General features: G+C 49.1%; 3 protein-coding genes across 4 annotated transcripts in view; 1 reads left to right on the plus strand and 2 right to left on the minus strand.

Moving 5' to 3' along the window:
* KCNQ3 (potassium voltage-gated channel subfamily Q member 3) overlaps positions 1-1,477 on the minus strand; it is a 205,530-nt gene extending 204,053 nt beyond the window's left edge. For both annotated transcript variants that reach the window (XM_042036326.1, XM_042036324.1), the window contains exon 1: positions 1,422-1,477. In XM_042036326.1, coding sequence (XP_041892260.1) covers positions 1,422-1,441 — 20 coding nt within the window. In that variant the 5' untranslated portion in view covers positions 1,442-1,477. The remainder of the gene's footprint in view (positions 1-1,421) is intronic.
* Positions 1,478-5,595: 4,118 nt separating this feature from the next.
* LOC121668610 lies at positions 5,596-8,868 on the plus strand. The gene is made up of 4 exons (XM_042036490.1): positions 5,596-5,808; positions 6,254-6,415; positions 6,667-7,195; positions 8,612-8,868. Exons 1-4 carry the CDS (start codon positions 5,596-5,598, stop codon positions 8,839-8,841), a joined length of 1,134 nt encoding a protein of 377 aa, XP_041892424.1. The 3' UTR covers positions 8,842-8,868.
* Positions 8,869-10,271: 1,403 nt separating this feature from the next.
* DNAAF11 (dynein axonemal assembly factor 11) overlaps positions 10,272-12,444 on the minus strand; it is a 95,381-nt gene continuing 93,208 nt past the window's right edge. Inside the window, exon 17 of the transcript XR_006017398.1 lies at positions 10,272-10,510. The gene's annotated coding sequence lies outside the window, so the exon portion shown is untranslated. The remainder of the gene's footprint in view (positions 10,511-12,444) is intronic.

Genomic DNA, 12,444 nt, shown 5'->3' on the forward strand with positions numbered 1-12,444 from the left:
CCATGGTCGCCGGCGGGCCCCGGAGGCGAGTTGCAGATCGGCGGCGGCAGCCCCGGGAGCCCCAGGGCCATGATCCGAGCTCCCCGCCCCTCCCCCCAAAATGACTTCTCTATATATTTATATATATATATTCATCGGTGTATGTATGTATGTATATATATATGTATATATATGGAGGGAGGGGGTAAGAAGCCGTGGGCAGGGGGAGGCGGTCACATCTCCGTCAGGTCACCCCCGCCGGCGGGCAGCGGGCGGGCAGGAGAGCGGCGCGCACCTGGGCCGGCGCGAGGGAGGGGAATCATCGCGGAGTTTATTTACCAGCCAGATGCCCGAGCCCCTTCCCCCCCCAACCCCCCCCCCCCCCCCCGCCTCCTCTTCCTCCTCCTCCTCCCGGCTCCTGCCTCCCCCCAGCCCTCACGCTAGGGAGTGGCCCATTGTATGCAGCCAGCAAATAGCCGGGCGCCCGCCCCCCGCTCCCCCAGCCCCGGCTGTCGAGTCATCCACGGTGTGGGGGACACCGGCACCGGCCCCCCCGCCACGGCACTGTCCCCCCTTGGCCCCCCACCCCCCGGCTGCCAGCCCCCAGCAGCCGCCGCTGGGGCCGCCGGCGCCGAGCGGGGAGATCCCGGCAGCCGGCGGAAGGGGAGACCCCGCTCGACTCCCGGGGATCCCCCTGCAGCATCACAGCCCCCCTCCCCCGTTGCGGCTGGAGGGAGGGAGAGGAGGGGAGGGCATCCCCGGCCCCCGGCGGGGGGCTGCTTCCACCGCCGAAGCAGGAAGGAGCGGAGGATGGGGATGAAGGATGCCGGGAGAGGCGGCGGGTGGGCGGCTGGAGGCGCTGGCTGCCGCTGCGGATCGCTCCGAGCCGAGCCGGAGCCTCCGCCCGCGGACCGCGGCTGGGAGCAGCACGGCCGGGCAGCCCCAGCCCCGCCGGGGAGCGCCTTTTTGCGCGGGTCTCTCGCAGGAGACGAGGCTTCTGTCCCCTCCCGGGGGGCTCCTGCAGGGAGCGGCGCCGGTCCCGAGCCCCGCCCCGACCCGTGGGACCCACGAACTCCCCGCTCCGCTTTGCCATTTGAACCCGCACCCCGGTCCAGTCTTCGGACCTAAAACCTGACGGGATGTGGTCAGCAGCCCTGGACCCTTTTCCTTTCAGTTTCTAGGCTGTAAGGAAGAAGGGAAGAGAGAAGATTTTGTGTGCCCTACACTTTTGGTGTCCTCGGATTTCTGCCACAACGCACTAGAAACATCACCTCTGAGCTCTGCTCTTGAGTAAAAACCTGCCTTCAGGGCTGAGCGTTTGCATAGCTACACCTTGGGAGGATGGAAGGGTCTAAAAATAAAATAAAACGCAGTAAAATTGAATAAATGATAAAATAAAATGCAAAATAAAATGCAAAATAAAATAAAATAAAACAAAATACAGATTGCTGGTTGTTTTCATGGGAGGTTCTCCTCCAGATGGGGGAGTTTTCCTGGTACCTCCTGAAGAGACGCCAAAACACCCAAGAGCCCTTCCAGACTCATAAGAGAAGCAGATTTACCACCTACTCTATCTGCTCCTGTTCCATTCCTGAGGGATTTATGATCTGAGCAGTCCTTTCCCTGTTTCGCACACCAGGAAGGACAACAGACGCAAAGGGAGCTGCTGGAGGTGATTTCTGGACCCACCACAGGCCACACTACTTTGGACCAGACTATCCCAGGTCACTCAAAAATGACATTTCTGTCATTGCAGAGCTGGGTGGAAGAAAGGCTGTTTTCCTTCCCATATTTCACCCTCTGAGGGTCTAAACTGAGCACAATCTGTGCCAGAGGAGAAAAAACACTTCTTCCTTCAGCTCTGCAAGCTCCAGCATTAATGTGTCTCAGTCACCATCCAATTTTGAACCTTTCCAACCCCCAGGGATTTGTCTACAAGCAGATGAGAGCAGACAGAGTGGTATCTCATGTACATGCCTCCAGTGTCAGCAGCCAGTGTCAGGATCCTGAGGTCTCCTGACATTATCAGCAAGAAGGGGCTAGCCCAGGCGCAGCACCGGGACCGCACACGTTCTGCTGCCTGCTCAGCTGACATCTATCAGCATCATTTGAATGTCATTTATAGCTGTATTCCCAAGGAGGGCTGTGGGAGGCTAGGAAGTTTTGATAACTAGGCCATTTATCTCTCTCCAGCTCCTGTTCTACCTCAGTACAATAGCGATTACACTTCCCAATGCCACAGGGGAGCTATAAGCATTAACGAGGATGTATGGGGTACTGAGAATGGAGCAGTTGCTTCAGATAACACCCTATGCCTTAACCTTCATCCCAGTGTTACATTAAGAAGAGGTGGGAGGAGAAGGGGAGAGGAAAGACAATTTATAGCTAACCAATTAATCACAGCTTTGAACCACAACAGTAAATGTTCAAACTGAAATGGGGATGGTAAACAATTTTCATGGGGGGAGACAGTAAATTATTTTCACTTGCAAAGGGTTGCACCAGTGTCAGATAGCAATAGGTGATTGATAGGCAGGCACACCAGCTTGTTTGGTTTTTATAACACTTACACCATGGACAAAACACTTTTCAATATCAATTACATGTTGGGGTTTTTCAGTTGCAGGCTTCTGAGACATTTTCAAGCCTCAAATCACGCCCATACAAACCACCACTTGAGACCCAACAGGAAAGAGTTTCCATCGCCTCTCTAAAATTAAAATCCCACAGCTCAGTGTCAGGAATTCTCCTCCTCCATATTCCATCTGGGATAACTGCTGCGCAGATGTAGCCATACTGGCTGAGCAGTGTAAAGCAAGGGGGGTTGGCTAAAGTCTTCTAAATCAATCCAAAGACACACAACTGTTTCAAGGGGATCTGAATCAGCCCCCAATAGTGGCGCTACAGTACGTCATAGGCGATACCACTGCTTGGGACCCCAGCCCTATTGCACACCTCCTGGCAAAGCTCCTGCTGATGTTGGAGGGAGTTTGGCCAGATGGAGGGCTCCAGGCTACGATTTGGCTTAATGAGCAATTACACTCCATTACTATTACTTATGAAGCGTTGCTGGCAGCACCCAGCGTACTCAGGTTTGGTATCCACCTCCTTGGCTGACACTGAAGATCTCTGTAATCAAAAGCAAGTGCTTCTGCTGAGCTGGAGCTGGCAGCCAGGAGGCTGTAACAGGTTCTGACAGGAACATGCAGAGGGACTGCTGATAAGCATCTCCCAGTAGGTTATGCTGGCCCTCATCAAACAGAAAACTGGTTCAGTCAAAGAGGTTATAGCCTAAAACCAGAGGAAAACAGGACTGTATCTATTGGTCAATATGGCTTTATCTTGGCTTTTTCATAGGTCATCTGAATTCTTGTGAATGACAAAGCACAGGAGCACTTGGTAAACATCACACAAACATGCAGAGTGTGTTCTGGTACAGCCACATAAATATTCAGCTGGAACATCTAGAAGGAAAGTGCAGATACAAAATCAGTTACTGTGAAAAAGGCTTTAGGACCAAAATGGACAAACAGCTGCTCATGAGCTTCAGTGACAGAGAAACAGATTTGTTACTTGAAAAAATGGTCAGGCTATCTAGGAACCAGGAACAGAAAGCAACACTGTGTATAGTGTGAGTGAAACTGTCATTAAAATGTCATGTCCTGTGGATACAAAAATGCTGCTAGCAAGGATTTTCTTGCTATTTTCTAAGACCATGAGAGACTTTTCTCTCTCACAGAAGAGGTAGCAGAGTTATATAAACAGCCAAGCCACCTGCAGCCTTGAAAAGCCTTGTTTATAGTACAGTAGAAAAATATTTTGACAATGGATGTTTTAGGATTTTAGCCAATCACCCCCAAGGGGTGGCTGATCCTTTGTCCAATTAGACTATGAAGAAAAAAGTCTATAAAAGAGTTTGTAAAATAATTAAATGAATCAATCTTGCTGCACAGTTCCTGCCTGCTGGATCTTCTCTCCTCCTCCCTACAGCTACGGGACATGGTAATACACCTTAGGGCATTATTTTTTTTTCAATATTTGGTGCACCCGACGTGATCTGCACGCTGCGAAGTGTCCTGCTACTGCGAGCCAAGCCAAATTCCTCTAGAGGTACGCTGTTCCCCTTCTCCCCCCGGGACCGGGAGGTCGAACGGAACTGAGAAAATGGCGAACAGCGGCTCACAAACCGACACTGCGGTAACGTTCTGGAAAGGTGTGTTTAGTATAATGCACACCTCCATTTCTGAGAACTCAGTTCGGGAATTATTAACTTGGGCTGCCTTGCAAGGGATTCCTATGGACAGAGACACTGCCCTGGACTTTGCCTTATGGCAGGAACTTGGCTGTGCTGTCCAGCATGAGCTCCTGTCTGGGGACCCAGCAGCGTTAGAATTATACCAAACCTGGCGTTCATTATTTATTCTGCTGACCGACCTTGACTGTGGCAGCAGAGCTGGCTCACCTATTTCGATGATGAGTGACGGAGGAATGTCCGAACAGGACCCCACTGACTGCGCTTCAGGGGCGTGTGGTGCTGGATTCGAAAAAAACCCCCGCTCCACGGGCAGAGCTTGCGCCGGCTCACCCTGCACAGTCGCAGGACTCCGCAGCCCCCAGGAACCCCGCGCCGCCAGAGGCCGGGGGGTCAGAGCAGAGGCAGGGCGTACAGCCTGCCTTGCCGTTTGGCTGGACGGCAGCCACGGCTTATCCAGGGCCACGAATTAGCAGCTTAGCGAATTGGACCATCTGCGCATGCATTGGCTGCACCAGGAACGTCCGGATCTACCTTCTTGGCCGGCGTAGTGCCAGGCATGACTGCACCGAGACTGCCTGGGTGTGGTCCATTGCCCTCTGTGGTGCTGGACTGTTCTGTACCACTGCAGAACTGAGCCACTGACCTTTTAATACAGCATCTGCCTTTGCTGACAGAGCTACCAAACATATCATGGCAGCTGGAGGAACTGCTCAGCTTGCAAAAGCAGCTACAGCAGACGCCAGAGGCACCCTGCCATGCGGGATGCCTCGGGCCCGTGCTGCCCGCAGGAGACACGGCTCCGAACCAGGAAGTGGTGCGGCCAGCGGCGAACCTGGAAGTAGCGCTGCTGTGGAAAAACCCGGAAGCGGTGGCGGCAGCGGCCGCGCCCTGGCCAGCAACAGCGCCGAACGCGGCCGCAGAACAAGGGCCAGCGGCGTCACCAGGCGCCGGCGCTGTGGAAGGGACGAGCGCAGCGCCGGGTGTGGCTGCAGCCCCAGAGAAGGCTGCAGCAGCTCCAGTACCGGTTCGGTCGGAAATGGCCAAGATGGCATCCCGTAAAGAGGCTGCTTCAAACTGCAGCGCAGCCGGCTGTAGTCTGTGCTGTCTGTTCTGCCTCTAGCCAACCTAGCCAATGTGCCCCTCCCTGCCCACCTCTGTTCGCTCCCAGCATCTCAGAGTTGCCTTTGCCTGATGATTCATCGTCAGGCAGTGAGGCAGATGAGGTTCCAGCCCCGGGGCGTAAAGCTGCCGTAGCCACGCGGTGAAGGAAAAGGCTGCTCCAGTCTCGCCCCTGGACCTTTCAGGACTGCACGGTAACAGTGCATCCAACTGACTACAATCGCTTCTTAGAGTCAGTTAAAATGCGCGCATTGGAGGAGGGTGACTGGAGGTTACTGGAAACACTTGGAATGCCAAACACATTTCAGGATTCTGGGGGTAATCGGGAAGCTGTTACACTCCATCCACAGGCTGTGCCAGAAGTTCAGGATGGTAGTGACTCGCCAAAAGGGGAGATCCAAGCTTTCCCAGTGTATAAGGCTCTCCCAAATTCAGGCAAGCACGACAAGCATGAGGTAACTGCTTGGAAGGTTGCACAGGACTTGCAATCCAAGATGGCACAACATGGGCTAGGTTCTGCTGAGGTTATGCAGATAATAAGGGTGATAAATACAGATTTGCTTGCTCCATTTGATATCAGATACTTAGGTCAAATCCTCTTTCAACCTATACAATTTACACTTTTTGAGAAAACCTGGAGAAGGCTAGCCGACAAGGCTGCATTAGGGAATATGCAGCTCCCTGCTGCTGATCCTAGATGTGCAGTGGGAACAGATGCTCTTATGGGGACTGGTCCCTTCTCTGATCCCAGTCTACAGGGTACTTTGTCCTCTAGCATCCTGCAGCAAGCTCAACAGGTCGGCACGGCTGCCCTGTTGAAAACCATAGAGTTGTCTGCACCTAGAAAGCGATATACTGAAATAGTTCTAGGGAAATCAGTCGTTCATCTCTTTTGTACAGAAAGTCGCTGCTTCTCTCGAGAAGCAGGTTGAGGATGACGGGTTAAGGCAGATGTTGTTAAGGCAGTTAGTGAGAGACAACGCAAATGAAGAGTACAGAAAAATCATAGATGCCTTACCAGGGGACGCTGAGGTAACAGACATGGTCGAAGCCTGCGCTAAGGTGGGATCTGGGAACCAGAAAAGGTCTGCTTTGGCTGTGATCCTGCAGCCTGTTCACGCATCTTCTGATAGTGAACCAAAGCAACCAAAACAGGTGAAAAAACGAAAGCAGCCTAAGCCGAGCCAAAAAGAGAACACACTGATCCCCCAGTGCAAGAGGCGTGGCAGGCCAGGGCATTGCTCGGACTATTGTAGATCTCTGACTCATGACGATGGTCGGCCTTTCTCGGGAAACTTCCGCCTGGGTGCAAGCAGGGGGAATTGCTCTCCGATGCAGTCTCTCCCCCAGAGAGTGGCACAGGTACAGGCACAGGCCTACCCAGCCACCCTAGAGACAGCACCCACGGATCAGACGGTTTTGGCATCCACACCGCAGCCGCAGTCATCTTAGACTCCAGCGGTATTTATAAGGTTCCCTTGGATGCATATGGACCCTTAGCCCAGGGATCCAGTGCAATGCTGGTGGGAAAACCTGACGTTGCCCATCAAGGAATCTTGGTGCACTCAGGAGTTATTGACGCTGACTTTAAAGGCCAGATTTGCGCTATGGTCTCCACGCAAAAACCCCCTGTAACTATTCCTGAAAAAACCTGCCTTGCTAAATTACTGCCTTTTAAGTCTTGTGTCCCCAGGATAGAACAACAAACTCACAAAGATAGTGGCAGTGGATCTACGGGACTTCCGCAGGCCTTCTGGACTGCAGATATCTCTGACCAAAGGCCACAGATGACATGTACCCTGATCCTGCTGAACGCCCGTCCGCCCCAGACTCAGCTTCGAGGTTTGATTGATACGGGTGCTGATGTAACTAACATCTCCTTCTCTGCATGGCCTCCCTCATGGCCTTTAGCCCCTGTGGGATTGGCCATCGCAGGGTTAGGAGGAACCACACAGAGCTATTTAAGCGAACGGCCTGTGGTGGTGAAGGACTCAGAAGGGCCCACAGCTACAATTAGGCCTTATGTTACTACCACTTCCCTTAACCTCTGGGGACGGGACATGTTGGCAGCTTGGGTGGTACAGATTGGGACGAAGTTTTAGCAGGGGTCACTGTGCATAAGGGCGCACAGTATCCTACACTGCCTTTGCAGTGGTTGACTAACACACCAATCCAAGTCAGGCTCTGCTCAGTTAGTTGAATTAAAGGCTGTTACCATGGCTTTTCAACGATTCTCACAGGAACCTCTGAATTTGGTTACTGACTCTGCTTATGTAGCAGATATCACCCAACGCTTAGATTGTTCACTTCTGAAGGAGGTGAACAATGCAGCTCCGTTTTCACTGTTGTAAACCTTGTGGTCTGCAATTCAGGCTCGAGTGCATCCATATTACATTCTGCACATTCAAAGCCACACCAATTTACCAGGTTTTCTAACAGAAGGCAATGCCAGGGCTGACACGCTGGCCAACCCTGCGTGGGTAGGGCCTCAGCCTGACAGAATTGCACAAGCCAAGGCATCGCACGGTTTCTTCCATCAAAGTGCACATACCCTGCAGAAGCAGTTTCATTTAACGCCAACCGAAGCGCGCAACATTGTCAGCGCTTGTGCTGATTGTCACGGACTCGCTGCACCTTTGCCAGCAGGGTTAAACTCCAGAGGGCTAAAAGCCTTGCAGATTTGGCAAACGAATGTAACTCACATCCCTGAATTTGGTCGGCTGAAATATGTGCACATGTCTATTGACACTTTCTCCTCAGCTATGTGTGCTACTGCTCACACTGGAGAGAAGGGCCGTGATGTCATTGCCCATTGGAAATTGGCTTTCTCAGTCCTGGGCGTGCCAGCTTCTGTGAAAACAGATAATGGTCCTGCCTACGCCTCGGAGAAGAAGCGGCAGCTCTTGCACCTATGGGGTGTAGACCATACCTTTGGTATCCCACATTCTCCTACTGGCCAAGCCATTGTCGAACGCACTCATGGTACCTTGAAGCGTGTTTTGGACAAACAGAAAAGGGGAATGCATAGAGAAACCTCACAGAGCCGACTAGAGAAAGCTTTGTATACAATTAATCACCTTACAATGCCACAAAAATCAAATAATCCTGTTATTCTGAATTATTTCCTCTCATTGCAGTCTTCAGGCGAGACACAACTGCCCCGGACAAAATTCTGGGTACGGAATTTACTTACTAACCAATGGGAAGGCCCACATGAGCTTATCCTTTGGGGTCGTGGGTATGCTTGCATTTCCACAGATACTGGGGTACGGTGGCTACCTTCAAAATGTGTTCGCCCTGACCTACGGCACCAGAGGCAGAACAGGCAACCTCCAAATGATGGCCAGAATGCCAACCATCCAAATGGCGACCAGAATGTAGATCATCAGCCTAATGACTCTTCTGATGATGACCAAGATATCGACCATCAGGCACATGGTCTTTCTACAAGCAGAGACTGGGATGGTCCTTCTACAAGCAGAGACTGAACTTTAAATTTCTTGTTATGGAGTCAGTTAAAGCCTTAAGGACATATTTAGAATTAATAATGGATGTAAATTTCTATTTAGGATTAATAGTAGAGCTGTTATCAAACAAAAAGGGGGAATTGTGAATACAAAAATGCTGCTAGCAAGGATTTTCTTGCTATTTTCTAAGACCATGAGAGACTTCTCTCTCACAGAAGAGGTAGCAGAGTTATATAAACAGCCAAGCCACCTGCAGCCTTGAAAAGTCTTGTTTATAGTATAGTAGAATAATATTTTGACAATGGATGTTTTAGGATTTTAGCCAATCACCCCCAAGGGGTGGCTGATCCTTTGTCCAATTAGACTATGAAGAAAAAGGTCTATAAAAGTTTGTAAAATAATTAAATTAATCAATCTTGCTGCACAGTTCCTGCCTGCTGGATCTTCTCTCCTCCTCCCTACGGCTGCGGGACACGGTGATAAACCTTAGGGCATTTTTTTTTTTTAATAATGTCCCGCTCTAGTAGGGCATGCTTTGAGAAAGGTGAAGAGCAGAACCATGGGGATCACTTCCTGGGGTGAAAGATTTGAAGCTTGAGGACCTCTTGACTCAGGAGTCTTGTACAGATAGCAAGACCCAGTGCATGGAGAGTGAAGCTGTATAACCACAGAAGTAAGTGGGATCTCAGTTTCAGCGTAAGCACTGATGTTGAATTTTATTGCCCTTTTCTTTCTATCCTTCTTCTGGCTCCTCTATCTTATAAAGCAAAATTTTTGCAGTACTTCAAGGCTTCTAGTTTCTCATGTAGAGTGAAAAGACCTAATCCCGTTTTTAGCTGGTCTCTTAACACCAACTTCCACTCAACCTTTGGTATAACCTCCATCAAGCATCCTCATGCTCTTTCCTCTGAAGCTCCAAAAGCTTTAAGAAGGACTCAGTTCACACACAAATCTACCTAATTTTTAATTATTTTCTTAAAACTTACTACTTGGATGTCCACAAAATCTACCAGTGTAACTGAGCATGCTCTGGAAACCGCTATTGATGAATTCCAAATGAGACACTGCAAGTATAGCACTGATATCATAGATAATTCAGGCAGCCCGAGCAGCCTGGCTTTAGAAGAGACCTGAAGCCCCCATGGGGGCTGATTTATGGGGTTGCTAACCCAGACACAGACTATGCTGTCACAGCTACGTTGTTCAAACATCCAGCCTGAATTTTGTACTGTGACTTCTGTGTTCAGCAACATTTCCTCTTTATACATCCACGTCCTCCTTCTTCTTCCTTACAGCTACATGTCAAACTCTTTTTTAAGGGCTTGTTTCTTGGGGATTATCATTGAACGAATCAAAGCTGCGGCTTAAACCAACAAGAAGTGTAGCCCAAAAAGTCAGAAAAACTGGTTGGAACAGGACAGAACAGACTAGTCAACAGACTTGGTCTTAAGTCAGAGTTGCAGGTTCGATCTTTATTTTTAAAAGCTATGGCTTAGTTTAACTTGAAGTTATGGTCTGTGATCTGCAGGTGGTCAAACTGATACAAATGTCACACTGGCATCCAGATCATTACATGAACTTCATGAAACCAGGTCAGGCACACAAGAGTCATGTTGGGGAGACTGAAACCAGTGTCCAGTCCTAAATCTGCTGGTGGAAGACTGGTTGGGATGTCCATGAAATCTCAAAGCTGTGCAGAAAAATAAAAGATGATTATGACAGGCAGCTCTTCCTTCCCCAGACTGCAGGTAAACCTAATGAAAAGTAGCTGCTGGCCCAAGCTGTTTTCTGTGCAGTGGAAGCCAGAGCCTATATTAGCTGTGTGTTCAGAGTAAAAATAACTGTAGGGCTGGTGCTGCTGCTCCCAAAGTGGGTAAAATTCATTAAAAGAAAAAGGAACAACCAAAAAAATAAAACACCAATTGTAAAATACCTTCACAGTTCTCACTTGAGGGAAAGACTTGCCAGGACAGGTCCCCTGGTCCAAGAGCTAGTAGGGCAAGTGTTCCCTGGTTTGCAACTGCAGCAGCTTTGGCCGAGCAGAAAACATCCCCACATGCCAATGTGGAAATGAGGCCACAGAAATCCCCCATGCCAGCTTTGCTCTTCCTAAGCATCGATTTCCCTGGCATTCACATCCTCAGAGCACAAGAGCATCCATCGGAATGGGAGACCAACTGCCAGCTGCCATTGGCCTTGCTGCCTGCCAGCTTCATGGAAAACATAAAGGCGAAAATAAATCTCCACCACTGCAAATTACTTCATGGGCAAAAGAAAATCAATACATTGCAACTTCACACTGTCTTAATGCCATTAAAAGATCATTGAAAACCAATCAAAAGAGCATCCATAATTCATTCATACTCCCCTTACTGAATCCTTGTCACAGCCACAGTCTATGTGTGCATCCATAATCTTGTCCCATCATTTTGCACAGTCCTTGTTTTTGAGACAGGAAGAGGGATTTCAGCCAGCAAGGTTCTTACATTGCATCAGTACCTTCAAACCTTGGGTCTCCATCTGTGCTGAGCTCTGACCATCCTAGTCCTCAACTTTCTTGAAAAAACTACTCATCTGAAACATTTTTTATTTCTCAACCCAGTGAGCTTAATGCTTTCACATGGTCAAAACTGCCTTGTCATGATTCATTTCCAGGAATCCCCTTTAGCACACAAGGCAGGACAGCACTAAATCCTTAAAAGTCAAAGGGCTGTCTGGAAAAATTCTTCAGGGAAGGAAAGCAAGCAGATGAAGATGGGTCTTCACAGGTCTTTCATTTTCACTCAGTCTCATTTTTTATGACTTGTTCTGAGCCGCTTGGAATTTCTCACTTCCCCTCCTGACTATAAGTGAATGAAATTAAGGTGAGAGTCTCCCTTCCAGGTGTTGGGATATCACACAATCAACCCCAAATCCAGACATTTGAACTCTTATCACTACAGATGGCAACTCTGAGGAATATGTATTGAAATCATTACTGACTGCAATGATTTTTTAATTTCATTTCAGATAAATTTTAAGGTTCCATATTGTGCCCAAGATAATATTGTCTCTCCCCTATCAAAGTGGGTCTCTCAATTGGATATTTCACTTTAGCATCAAAATGATCAATTGGAATGCCATTAGTGGAAATCTGATTGTGCTATAGATTCAACATCAGTCACTACAGAGTTACTAAGAGGTGCAGCCTGGGACTCCCATCAAATTCCTTCTCGGCCTTCAGACCTGCATAAGTTGTGCTTGCAACCATGTGTCTTGCAGGGTACTTACCCACTGGTTTCCTTTATGCTGCCTATTTTAATACAAGGAAGCAGCCAGGCTTAGCAAACCAGCACCTCTTTTAGGTATTTTCTAGAAATATTTATCCAATACTTCTAATTTTCTGCAGAATAGGAATGGTCATGTGGCACAATTTGAAGTAGAAAAGAGGAAGGAATGGTGGCTACATATGGCAGAAACCTCTGAATATCAGTTTTAAAGTGCTATAAACAGATCCACTGCAAATTCCTCAGTCAAGTCCATTTTAGTGGAGCAAGACAGAAAAGGTCTTTGCTTTGAGTGTCTTGTGTGCCAGAACTGTGTTTCTCCATGACTTAGGCTCCATCACTGATGGTAAAATATGAG

This window comes from Corvus kubaryi, unplaced genomic scaffold (assembly GCF_017639235.1).
Source record: "Corvus kubaryi isolate FWS band 111438036 unplaced genomic scaffold, C.kubaryi_AGA036_p1.0 37385, whole genome shotgun sequence".
Lineage (NCBI taxonomy): Eukaryota > Metazoa > Chordata > Aves > Passeriformes > Corvidae > Corvus > Corvus kubaryi.